Consider the following 14,291-nt stretch of genomic DNA (forward strand, 5'->3'; position numbering starts at 1 on the left):
AATGTTAAGATATTATTAAGACGAAGGTGATCACATTTACTTAGCACCCTGTCGCGACGTACACAGTGCTGCTACCTGTGTTATTGTCTACAACGGTTCGAAATAGAGACAAATACCGGGAAGCGACGACTTGCTCCAGAATGCTCAAGGCTCTGATCGCGCCCCGTATAAAAACTTTACAAATACTTTCATCTGTGTTTTGTTTCGGTATTCTTTAACTAATAGTCTAGTCCGGAATAATCTTCTCTTCGCCGTCCCCTCATTCCCTCCTTCAATAATTCTGCTCCCCCGGCATTGTAGATTACAGACCTGCCTCTTCATTGGGTTATTGCTTTGTAGACAGATGAATTCTCATCTTTTCAGTCTCATTCCGTCCTGGGTAATCTTGTTTTCATTTTCCTTCTTCGTTTGAACAGACGCGTTGTATTTATACCGAGGAATCACCTACTCAACGCTTATGTAGCTTCTTTCAGAGCATATCTGGTGTTGATACAGATACTACAGGAACATAATTTTATTTTTACTTCAATTTTTATTGTGCCTGAGTTTTTGAATGTACTTCACTCCTACCCCTTCTACTAATGAAGTTCAACCGTCCTCCACACAGAACCAAGGCCGCATATACAGTCATAGTAGCGTTACCGTCATAGTAAACAGTACGTTCCAAAAATATGTTCGCGTTTTCCAGTGACGAAAGAGCTTTCAATATTGAATCATTTTCGCACAGGTACTGTCGTCCATTTGCCTACGTCGTATCCCGGTTTTCCCTACCAGCTTTTATTCGCCAGCTAGTGACTGGGCTGTCTTAGCTCTTTTCTGAGAACATTAATTTCTGTTAGGAATTGGACGTCTACGTAATATTATACAACTGTTTAAAATAACTTAAAAGGGCCTCGTTAAGTAATTAACTGTCACGTGATTTCTTCCCTTTCTATGACCCTACGACATAATCACTTGGACGGACAGTAGATATTATGTCTGAGTAATTTTGTATTTTCGGATCGGGCAAGATTGAAGATTGAAGATTGAATTTACAGTACGTAAGGTACTCTTTTATAGAGTAGGTACAGCATTATTTCAACACGAGTTACTAGTACGAAGAACGAAGCTGGTAATAGGGATTAGGTACAATAGTCTATAGTGCGATAATATGCACATTAGAACTGAAGCCTGTATCGAAATGAACGGCCACCATTTTCAAAAATTTGTTTAAATATCCATATTATGATTATTTTTCAATTTAACTTCATTCTCTATATCGTACGCTATTGTGCTGTAGACAGTATAATATACACTGCATAATGAATACGTCCGCATGGACAGCTCAGTTCGTGAGTAAAAACACTCATTGTTAATACTGTACTGTATTTTGATTAAACAAAAACCTAATGAAAATGATCAAACTCAAAAGCGCAATATTTCCTAGTTTACGTAAATGGATGAACTACTTTTCTTCCCTCCTATACCTAGTAAAGTGATTTGTTTCTATTTTACGTCAGTATCATCGAACTCCAGTCTTGGAAGGGGGTAGCAAACGGCTTTGATCCAGAGGTATAGGCAAGTTAATATTAAAAATGTTAGTAAAATAAAATGATGTCCCTGTACATCTTATAAGCAACATTGAGAAAATGAAACGAAAGTAATGTATTGATTTTTTGTCAAGGATGAAGCAGACGGTAGGGGAGGAAGATTTCAGAGGAATTACAGAGTTTATTATTTTCATAGTCTAGTATATACAGTCACGAAGCTCAATACGTAGGTAATATGCATCCATAGATAGTTGCTAACCACTAGGATCGCTACTATCGCCTCATTACAGACAATGCGAAATAGTACCGGCACAGTCTATTGTTCCTAATACCCCAACAACTCAAGCTTCGGGACTGTATATACTAGACTGTGTTATTTTAGTGATTTTTGGTTTGGATGTGCTAAATATGTTACCTGTCCAGAAACTTGGAATGATAGACGACATGAACGTGTGGGTGAAGAGAGTCCATGGACTGACAAGCAAACGTTCTGATGGGGGCAGATAAAAAAGATAATTTTTTTCTTCCACCATGTTAATAATGTCAAAAGAAGTGCTTATACAAATTTTGGCCACTCGACCGCAATTACGAGGGCCGTAAAAAATAAGTTCTCCAGGAGATGTTAACGAAAAAAAAAACACAATTTCATTGGACAAATTTATTGGAATAGACGCAGCAATTGTTGAGCTATTTTTCAACATATTTTCCACCGGAATTGCGACATTTCTCATATCATTGGATCGACAGAGAGAGGTGCAGACGCAGTCAAACGCTGGTTCCGATCTGAGGCGGCTGACTTCTACGACACAAAAATTGATCCCATGGTAGGAAAAATGTCTCAATTCCAGTGGGGGATATGTTGACAAATAGCGTCACAATTGCTGTATCTGTTTCAATAAATATTTCTATGCAATTGTGCTTTTGTCTATAAACGGCCCCAGGGAAAATCACTTTCTGGACGGGTTCGTAATTGCGGTCGAGTGGCCAAAACTAGTATAAGCACTTCTTTAAACATTATTAACATGGTGGAAGAAAAAAATTTAACATTTTTATCTGCCCCCATCAGAACGTTTGCTTGTGAGTTGTATTCTTTTGTAATATTTATACACAGAGTGTAACAGATTCTGAATTTGCATTTTATTTATTTATTTATTTACTTATTTATTTATTTATTTATTTATTTATTTATTTATTTATTTATTTATTTATTTATTTATCTATTTATTTATTTATTTATTTATCTATTTATTTATTTATTTATTTATTTATCTATTTATTTATTTATTTATTTATTTATTTATTTATTTATTTATCTATTTATTTATTTATGTATTTATGTATTTATGTATTTATTTATTTATTTATCTATTTATTTATTTATTTATGTATTTATGTATTTATTTATTTATCTATTTATTTATTTATGTATTTATGTATTTATTTATTTATTTATCTATTTATTTATTTATTTATTTATGTATTTATGTATTTATTTATTTATTTATTTATCTATTTATTTATTTATTTATGTATTTATGTATTTTTTTATTTATTTATTTATTTATTTATTTATCTATTTATTTATTTATGTATTTATGTATTTATTTATTTATGTATTTATGTATTTATTTATTTATGTATTTATTTATTTATTTATCTATTTATTTATTTATTTATGTATTTATTTATTTATTTATTTATTTATTTATTTATTTATTTTATAAAGTATTACCGTTTTCTTCAACTTTCGTATGCCTTTACAGACAAGCCCTTTTCAGTTAACGGTGTATGCCATTAGTTGAATGTTGGGGTCTTGCAGATTTGTGTAATATTTAGCTAGGGATTTTGAGAGTCCCTGTGAGTGTGATATGGACCAGTTGGGTGGCCGTAGCGCTCCCGGGGTGCAGGTGCGTCGCTTCGTGACCACAACTCTGAACCGGCAAATTACGGCTCTATCCCATACCACAGACTGTTTTTGTACTCTGCTGCCCAAATAGATTGAACTTCGACTCTCTAATCTTAGCCATCTTCTGTGCAAAATTTCTTCAAGTAGGACAGATTCTAATCCGTTATATAAGGGCCATAAATTCGTTTCCACATTGTCTTTCGTTTTTACTCTCACACTATACGATGCTGCAAGATGCTTCATTGATGTTCGGCATTTAGTTTGTCTGCCTTTCCGTCCGTCAATGTATAGCGATTTCTATCAAACTACTGGATGGGTTATGTTCATACTCAGTATCTACCAGCCAATGTAAATGGAAATTATGCATTTCACCAGGACTGAAAAATACTGAGATAATAAATGTTGATTTACAATGAGTTAAATTTAAAAGAGGACTCCAGCACAGACTGCTACAGCATATGTTGGAAATTATGTCCCGTTTCAATGCATTTGTCCACAATAATTGATTGTTACTCGGTTACTAATTATGACGTAGGTATATATATGACGTTGGAATGTGAGGAGTGGACTTTCAAAACGCAGTTTGTCTAAATTTAAAAAAATGGCTTCAGCATATTTCTTTATGTAGATCTCCATATTATATACGTATGATTTTCGCGTCAAAATACTGTAATTTTCGTAGTCTGTATATTCTGCAAACCTCTGGAGAAATAACTAAGGAAGGGACCAGTGAAGTTCTTTGTATGGAGTGTGACATTGTACATGGACATTACGATGAAGTGAAGAGAAGCAAATAGAAGCATTTCAAATGTGGATATGGAGAAGAATGGAACGTGTGAAGTGGACAGACAGAATAAGAAATGAAGCTGTGTTGGAAAGAGTGGGTGAAGGAAGAATGATGCTGAAACTGATCAGGAAGAGGAAAAGGAATTGGTTGGGTCACTGGCTGAAAAGAAACTGCTTACTGAAGGATGCACTGGAAGTAATGGTGAATGGGAGAAGAGTTCGGGGTAGAAGAAGATATCATATGATAGACGACATTAAGATATATGGATCATATGAGGAGACAGAGAGGAAGGCATAAAATAGAAAAGATTGGAGAAAGCTGGGTTTGCAGTGAAAGACCTGCCCTTGGGCAGAACTCTAAATGAATGAATGAATTGTAACTGAGTCCATTATTACGATAAAGAAAAGAAAGAACTCTTCTCACTAACGATGTATAAGTAGGCTATAGATTTTAGTTTCTTTAAGACAAAACAAAAACTCAACAAACACAAAAACACACAAAACACAACACAAACACAAGAACACAAGAAATACATCACGCTAACATATGAAAACAAAAACACACACAAGATCGCATCCTCATTCAGAAAACATAAATACAACATAGCATACAGAACAGAAAACACACTACAAAGACATCTCAACACACAAACAACACAAACAAATAAATACAACCACACAGGCGTATACAAACTCACATGCAATAGTTGCGACAGTTTCTACATTGGAAAGACAGGCAGATCATTCCAAACTCGATACAAAGAACACATTAAAGCAATAACCAAAGGACACAATACATCTACATATGCCGAACACATAAGTAATGCTAACCACACATACAATAACACAATTACAGACATGGAAATCCTACACATACAACCCAAAAACCAGAAACTCAACACACTAGAACAATATGAAATATACAGACATACTAAAACATACCCTAATCAAATTCTCAACTCACAGATCAATTTCAGAACACACACACACTATTTGACACCACACTTCAACACTTTTCAACAATCGAACGCACCCACACAACAGGCAGCGAAGTTCGAGATGACGCCGAGATCTAGTAGGCTCTGAGGATGGTGTGAAGAAGCACCGAAACAGCTGTAAGCCGCATATGCTTACACAATTAACACGAGTAAGATCACTATTTAATCAGTTATTTACATGTACTGTATTTGTTTCTCCCACAAAATTCCGTTTAGAATTGCTATTGCACATCGACCACTAATATATTATTATATTCTCGTTCGGTTTTTCCCGGAGATATGGTGAAATTATAATTGCAATACGAAACGAGAGTGCCTTGAAAAAAATGTTCTGTAACACAGACTTTTCCGCTAAAAATTTTAACCTGAATCTTTAATGTGAAAATGTGACTATTTACCCGTCCCGCAATTGCCGATTCCATTAATTTTAGCATCCGAGAATACAATTTGACACACTAACCATGAACTGTCACAATCAGACCGTCATTATGGCCACAATGTATTGATCTGAGCTCAACAAGGTTGATTGCATTTTGATGATACCTGCTAATCAATAATTCAGGGCTTCTTGGAGCTGGTTTATTGTCTGTGAAATCTTTGTTTTGAAGAAGTTTTAAAGATGTTTTCTATAATTTTGTACTTAAAACAGTGAAGGAAGTATGCAGAAATAATTTGGAACTGACAAAAAAATTGTTGTTGGTTCATATGGAACACCATTAAGCATTTGGTTGTAACAGTTTCATTTTCTTATAGTTTAGTTCAAATGGTGTACCTCAATGGATTAAGTCCGATTTGTATCAGATAAAATAATTTGGACCTAAGCAAATTTCTACCAGATGTAATGTATACAGAGTGGAAGTGATAGAACCCCAGTCTAGTATATACAGTCACGAAGCTCAATATATAGGGAATATGATCCATGGATAGTTGCTAACCACTAGGATCGCTACTATCGCCTCATCACAGACAATGCGAAATAGTACCGGCACAGTCTATTGTTCCTATACTTGTTTTTTTTTTAAAGATGGGACATGACAGGAGCGTTGCGATCGGAAATACAACTGAATGTCAAACAGCGTGGTAGGCCTGTTGCTATGGTAACAACGGTTGAGTTGCCAAATTTACCGTTCCCGTTAATAGCTCTCTTGGTGATATTTATTGTGAACACAGTGTTAGCATTGGTATGTTTCATGTTTGATTCTCTGTCGATTGTTGTATTGTTTTCTTACCTTCGCTTCAATTGTCAATGAATGTTTTAACGTCAGCCATCTTAACGTCAATTGCGAGCTTCCATCAGCTGGGAGCAAGGTAGTCCATATTGGCAACATAGCACTGTAGTTCCAAGCTTGGCCGCTTAACTGTCATGTCCCATCTTTCAAAAAAACAAGTATAGTACCCTCACAACTCGAGCTTCGTGACTGTATATACAGGGTCATCATTTTATTTTTACTTCAATTTTTATTGTACTTGAGTTTTTGAATGTACTTCACTCCCACCCCTTCTACTAGTAAACTTCCAACTGTTCACGACACAGAGCCGAGGGCGCGTAAGCAGTACTGAGTTAGGAGTATAGTACGTTCCAGAAATATGTTCGTGTTCTCCAGTGACGAAAGAGCTTTCAATATTGAATCATATTTTCGCACAGGTACTGTCGTCCGTTTGCCTACGTCGCATCCCGGTTTTCCCCACCTGCTTCTGTTCCCCCAATGTAAAGTATAGTAGCTGGGCTGTTTTAGCTCTTTTCTGAATACATTAATTTCTGTTAGGAATTGGACATCTACGTAATATTATAAAAGTGTTTAAAATAACTTAAATAGAAGGGCCTCGTTAAGTAATTAACTGTCACGTGATTCACACCCCTTTCTACGATCCTGCGACAAAACAACTTGAACGGACAGTAGATAGCATTTCTGAGTAATTTTATCTTTTCGGATCGGGCAGAAGTGAAGATTGAATTTACAGTACGTAAGGTACTCTTTTATAGAGTAGGTACAGAATTATTTCAACATGAGTTACTAGTACGAAGGACGAAACTGGTAATTGGAATTAGGTACAATAGTCTATAGTGTGATAATATGCACAAAAGAGCTGAAGCCTGTATCGAAATGAACGGCCATCACTTTCAAAAATGTGTTTAAATATTCATATTATGTTTACTTTTCAATTTAACTTCATTCTCTGTATTGTACGCTAATGTGCTGTAAAGTACAATATATATTGCATAATTAATACGTCCGAATGGATAGCTCAGTTGGTGAGTAAAAACACTAAGTGGTAATACAGTACTGTATTTTGATTAAACAAAAGCCTAATGAAAATGATCAAACTCAAAATTGTGATATTTCCAATTTTACATAATTGGATGAACTACTTTTCTTCCCTCCTATACCTAGTAAAGTGATTTGTATTTTACGCCAGTAGCATCGAACTCCAGTCGTGGAAGGGGTAGCAAACGGTGTTTCCTGTTTCAATCGTTAATAGAAAGGTATAGCCAGATTAATATTAAAAATGTTAGTAAAAATAAAATGATGTCCCTGTACTAGACTGTGATATTACTCTATCACAGTATTACCAACCTTTACCCTATACATTATTAGGAAAATCGCATATAAGTTACAACTTAAGGTAGAAATATATAGAAGTAAGCAATATTCTTTCTTAAAATATTTTATTTTGTGTATTTTTTTTACAGTTGGCTGCACCTGCTGTTCAATCTCCTAGTCCAAGTTCTTGTTGGGTTACCCCTGGAGATGGTGCACGGCTCACTCAGGATAGGAGTTGTTTACATGGCTGGTGTCCTAGCAGGTAAAAATAATCGGTTAATGGATTATACTGTACATTAGAAGATATTTGAGGTAATATGGGTCAGCTTGCGGATGACTCTCGTTGGTAAAATTATTTTTTTTTTTACTAAATGCTGCAAATCTCTCCACAACTTATTAAATACACTGCTCCGTCGATTTAGTAGAATTCGTTTGAGTCTAAAGAAAGCAGAAAACAATATAACGTGGTCTGTTGTGACGAGAATCCAAGCTCCCGCATACCGGTAAGGCATCGTGTCACAAACACTTCCAAGTCTGAGTATTTCTGACAAAATAAATATTATTCAACGCCTTGAAAACGGCACAAATTTTAAAGATATTCCGGAAAGAGTAAGGTAATATTCATTTATTTTTATTATTTTCTTATTTATTAACGGTCTTACTAATAAACCGTGTATAGTTTTTATACGAGACTTATGCAGAGTTGAGACAAAAAACGTTACTACTAAGCCATGCATAAGCGATGGATGTAAAACAGTCTGTAACTATACAATGGGAATTGCTTTGCAGTAGTTATATACACGAAACCCCTTGTTTAAGCGTTGTATATAGAGAAAAAATGGCCGCCCCTCTAACAGCTGTTCGTATCGACTGTCATTTTATGAAGATGGCTGCCTTGTAACCACAGAAGAACAAACCAAAGAGCATAGAATAATTGAGGACCGTTTTTGCAAAACTTACTAACTGCAAAATTTGCAAAATTGAGATTTTAGTGGATTCGTTAACATAAAGCAGGCCTATACACGATGTTAAAGTTATCTTAGTAAAATTGAATTATTTCTCTTCATTATAGTGTGTCAAAGTGTGATGGTTGCACCTACAACCTATTTGTCTTCATTCAGTTTTTTGTCTCTCCTGTAAAATTTAGTTTTTTCAGTTAGCAAGTTTTGCAAAAACAGCCCTCAATTAGAGTAATATTGCTGTAGCTTGTACTCTTTGACCAAAATATAATGTGGTAATCGATCAGAGCCAGTTGTACTATCGATACTTAACACGGCATACTAGAGAGCTCTACCGGATGCAATACAGAATCTCAGATATTCTATTACCTTTCGTAATGAAGTAATGACGAAACTATGATGTAGCTGTGTAACAGTTATGCTGTTATACACGACGTATGTAGTGATTATTAGTAAGGAATTTACACAGAACTTATAAAAGAGCTACTCATTATATACTGTAAGTATAAGACAGTTAAACGTCTTTATATAGAGTTTTTATTAGTAAGACCGTAAATCCTTTATTTATTGATTTATTTCTTTATTTATTCCGTCATTAATTAATTAAATCATTCATTAACTCATTCATTCCTTTATTTATTTATTTATTTATTTATTTATTTATTTATTTATTTATTTATTTATTTATTTATTTATTTATTTATTTATACACACATTTTTGGAAATAAAATTAATTTGTATTAGCGTTGTATCAGATTCGGTTTTATAATTAATTAACAACTTTTAAATATTCATTCCTGTATGATAGATTTTTTACCGTCCATAATATTCTCTGATTTTCTTGTTCTACCTCAGTGGTATTCAATCTTTTTTTGATAGCGTATTCCCAAACTGCATTGCAATTATATAAGAATTAACAAAAACTATTATTGATGTTGTATTAAAAATATGTCATTATTATTATTATTATTATTATTATTATTATTATTATTATTATTATTATTATTATTATTATTATTATATAGTAGTTATTGATGCAATGATTTACGTACAATGGTATTCAAGCAAGGAAAAACGAGAGTTGATATTGCAAAAGAAACTGTACTACAATGCAATTATTATCAACAAGTGTAAAAAAATAAATATATCAGCACTTTACGTACGTAATCAATGATGCGTACCCCTTGAGACAACACTGCGTACCTCTGAGAGTACGTGTGCCATAGATTGAATACCACTGCTCTACCAAAAGATGACGCTCGCCGATTGTAGGGGACTTGCTCCGCGTGTTATATCTAAGTAGGTGAACATTGGCTTTCTACTAAATCTACGGAGCAGCATTGGTTGAGTTTTGGCTTATGTCGACACATTTGATTGTTTGTTGTCCAAAGAATGTAAGTTCTTCGTGTGTGATTTCGTGTTCTGCTTTTCTTTTCCGTATGTCAACACATTTTAATATTCAGTTTCCAGTGCTCGCCACATCAGTGGTTTGAAACGGATCCGTGTTACAGTTTCCATTTTGTAACTAATTTATCGGGTTCGTTTCTATAAGAATCACCCTGTATATCCCTTCTATTTTCTGAGTGTTCTATAGTTTTCGTGTTTGGTAACACATAATGACTCCATTATTTTTTCTTATTCTTAAGTTCATTTGTGTGATATCTTATCCTTCCCTCTTTTCAAGGCCATATGTTGTAAATTATGTAATGATATGTTTTTAGTCCATTACATGTCACGCCATCCACCAATTGCATCACAAAATACATTACGGTGCCTTATTTTGCAAGTTGATACAGTAAATGCATCAGTTTTTAATTCTATCGTTGTTTGAAAAGCTAGCAAGTCTCTGGAGTTGGTCACCTGCCCAGCGGTAGTTTGCCGATGCTCTCTGCAATGGTGATCGGGATGATGAATTAATGGAGAAATACGGAATAATATGGGAAAAACGGGATTATCCCGAGATAAAACATCAAAGCATAAAAATTAACCCCGTTCTAAGTACTCTCGATTAAAGTTGAATTGCATCATAGTTTCATCTTTAATTAATTAAAAAAGTAGATAAACATAATAGGTAATAAAAAAAGTGCTTCTGATTTATACCTAGCATTTCTTCGGCTTAGATTACTATTTTGCCAGTTGTTGTTAGGCCTATAGTTAAGTGATTAAAATTATTGATTTTCTGTTTACTTGTTTGTTTACAAATCACAAGTTATCGTTGCTGTCATTGTAATATTATATATGTCAATATTTATTGTTTGGTCCTACAAAATTATCTGTGATGGTTACCATTGTTATTAATGGAGGAAAAATTCGCTCCTGCGTCGAGGATCGAACTCGGGACCCCCATTTCTACACACTGGGTGCTCTAACCACTGAGCTACGCCAAAGTTCAACCCACCGCACCGGATCGAATCTCTCTCCTTTGGTTCTGTTTGTTCAAGTGTTATTGTTTTTTGTTACTGTAATAATGTTGTATTTAGCCATTAACAATTGGCACGTAACTCAATCCATAATGGTGTACAAAAAAGCCTACTAGGGCTGCAGTGCTTATGAATAATCCCTTTCCGCCCGGTGCCTTAGTAATTGGTTATGTTTCCGCCTTAAACCTTAAATAACCTGATAAATTACTTCTTAAGGTACGGTCACACGTCGCTATTATTGCTGCGCAACTTTTGTACTGCAGCTGCAAAAGTTGCGAGTCGTGTTCACACGTAATCAAAAGTAGCGCGCTGCACGCTACTTTTCGTGCTGCGCAACCCGAGTGCAGCAAAAGTTGCAACTGGAGGTTGCGAGTCTATTCACACACAAAGCGCTACTTTTGTAGCCGCAGTCATGTTGCAGGTTCCCATCTCCGTGTTGACTTCTCAATATATATTTTGTGGTTATGTTCGCATTATTAAGAAACTCATGCGAAAGCTTACTTATCTATTATTTGCTTTTCTGTCCTAACTAGTATTCAGAAATTGCCATTATTTTTACTATAAAGCTTTTAAAAAGGCCTATATACTTAAACGATAACCAACGGCATATTCACGTAATGAATGTGGGCAACCCTCCTGTTTGGAACTACGCTACGGAAAATTAAAAAAAAAAAAAAATGTATTATACCGGTATCGTCTACAAATATGCTCAGACTGTGTTGTGCATTTAATAACTGTTACAAATAATTTATTTTCATCACATCTAACATTAAAATATATCCAAACAATAAAAGTATCATTGGCACATTTGGGTGGCAACACTGGTCGCAACCGCAGCAAAAGTTTCAACAAAACCGATATCAAAAATGTTGCGGCTGCAACCCTGAGAACCCTGTTCACACGTTTGGCAGCCGCTACTTTTCGGGTTGCACCGTTGTTCACACGTCGCAGTACGAGAGTTGCGCAGTTTTTTGTACTGCAGCGCTGCAAAAGTAGTGATGTGTGACCGTACACTTTCCACGCGCAGTATTGTTATGTGTATTGAGGTTATGTTTAACTTGCTTACAATTATTACAACCTGCTCTTTGTTGCAGGCTCTCTGGGTACATCAGTGTTCGACACAGAAGTTTATTTGGTCGGAGCATCAGGCGGGGTATACGCCCTATTAGCAGCGCATCTTGCTAATGTTCTCCTGGTGAGATCTACTATACAAAGCAGAGGGGGTATCGTGAAAGTTTAATTATCACCATGAAGTAAACGAGACAGGAACTTCATTTTGAGTTGTGGTCTTTAAGACTTCTCTACATCCTAGTCACCGTCCAGAACGGGGCGTACGCAAGGGGGAGGGGGAGATTACCGAGCTTGAACCTTCCTCCTTGAATTAAAAAAATGGCATACATTTAGATTTGAGTATTTTTTTCTAAATAAATTTTCTCCATTCTCTAATTTTTCACTGTCGAAGTAACAAAATCTACATCGTCATAAGGCATAGTTCTTCTACCCCTCCTTCAATATAATCCCTGTAATTGATGATGTGGCAAGTTCAAATTATAACAATGCTATCTTTATTATAGAGAGACCTACCGTCTAGTACTGACCTTGTAATAAAATGAAGCTGACACAATATGAAATTTAACTTGTTTGTTAAAAATTGGATAGCTGTGAAAAAATTAGGGGAGAGTTGGGTAGTACCGGACATCGGGTAATATCGGACAGTGAGTTTATTTCATCTACCACCAGATAATAGTACCTGAATGACATGGTTACGTTTCTGTGATGTCGCATACAGAAACGTAACCATGTTATTCAGGTACTATCATCTGATGGTAGATGAAAGAAACGCACTGTCCGATATTACCCGATGTCCGATACTACCCAACTCTCCCCTACGTTTCAAAGATTTTATAAGGACTGAAGGGTTCAGAACCATAGTGGGCCAAGCGCCATTTACTAAAACCATAGAAAACAAGGGTTAAAGTGAAGTTATTACCATAATTCAATGGAAACATATAGCAAGCAATAGTATAAAGTACACACATTAAAACTAAATAATATGTCAATCTTCATTAAACTATGGTACCGGTATTCAATTATGCTGCAAGCCTCAATCTGCTCTCTAGTGCAGCATTTAAAAAAAGGTAAACAACACAAGGAGATCATTTTTGCACTATCATTCATGTAAGGACCAGTGGTTACAATGACTAAATTTCATCCACATAGCTCAATATCTTCTGGTGATAATTACAACTTTACGATACTCTCCAGTACATATATCACATATATACTGAGTGGACAATCTTTCTGTCACCCGTACTTTCAAGGCTTATAGCTAGTTGGCGGAACCAGCTGCTAAGCCTGGGTGACTAGACGTCTGGATTTCGCCGGACATATCCTGCTTTTTACAATAAAGCCAAAATATCTGGCTTTCTGCCTTTCAACAACATAATGTACCAAATATTGAAATACAGTAGGACCTATATAAGATAAAATCTGAGGTCAAAAATATGTGTTTCTGTCGTTATATGGAAAATATACATTTTATGAATTCTGTGCTTTAAAAGAATTTGTTTTGAAGCAAAATGAAGCATTTTTCTTGGAAACAATAGATTTTCAGTGGAGTTCATTTTTTGAGCAGGTTGTGAATGTTAAGTGTTTCCAAACTTTGCTGTAGATATGTCAATTCTTTTCTTTCAATAATTGCACATAATGCCAATGTTGAAAGGATATTTTTACTAATCAGTACCCAATGGTCAAATGAAAGGAACAGATTATCAGTAGAAGTAGTATAGGTTATTGTAATAGTACAATATAATTTGAAGCATTTTACATGTAAAGAATTTCACACCCATTCATTGAAATCCCCAAGGCTACTGAAGGACATTTTCTCTTCACAGAACAATAAAATTGTAAGATTAATGACAATGGATAGCTTTGGTACTGTGTTTGCCTATTGTTTTTATTGTTCTCATTTAATGAAAAGGAATTTAATGTGTTGTCAGGCATTTTTTCAAAAAGTCCTGCTTTTTTTCCTTCAAATGTCCTGCTTTTGAACATTTTTTGATCTGGTCACCCTAGCTAAGCCTTCCACCTCCACCGCACTCAAAGTCACGTCAGGCGTCAGTGTGAGTTGTAATCTTGCAAGATAAACAC

At 35.1% G+C, this 14,291-nt stretch overlaps 1 protein-coding gene across 2 annotated transcripts in view; it reads left to right on the plus strand.

Moving 5' to 3' along the window:
- LOC138706597 (protein rhomboid-like) overlaps positions 1–14,291 on the plus strand; it is a 411,976-nt gene that overhangs the window by 387,758 nt on the left and 9,927 nt on the right. For both annotated transcript variants that reach the window (XM_069836095.1, XM_069836094.1), the window contains 2 exons: positions 7,912–8,024; positions 12,236–12,336. In XM_069836095.1, coding sequence (XP_069692196.1) covers positions 7,912–8,024; positions 12,236–12,336 — 214 coding nt within the window. The remainder of the gene's footprint in view (positions 1–7,911; positions 8,025–12,235; positions 12,337–14,291) is intronic.

The sequence above is a fragment of the Periplaneta americana genome, chromosome 9, assembly GCF_040183065.1.
Source record: "Periplaneta americana isolate PAMFEO1 chromosome 9, P.americana_PAMFEO1_priV1, whole genome shotgun sequence".
NCBI lineage: Eukaryota > Metazoa > Arthropoda > Insecta > Blattodea > Blattidae > Periplaneta > Periplaneta americana.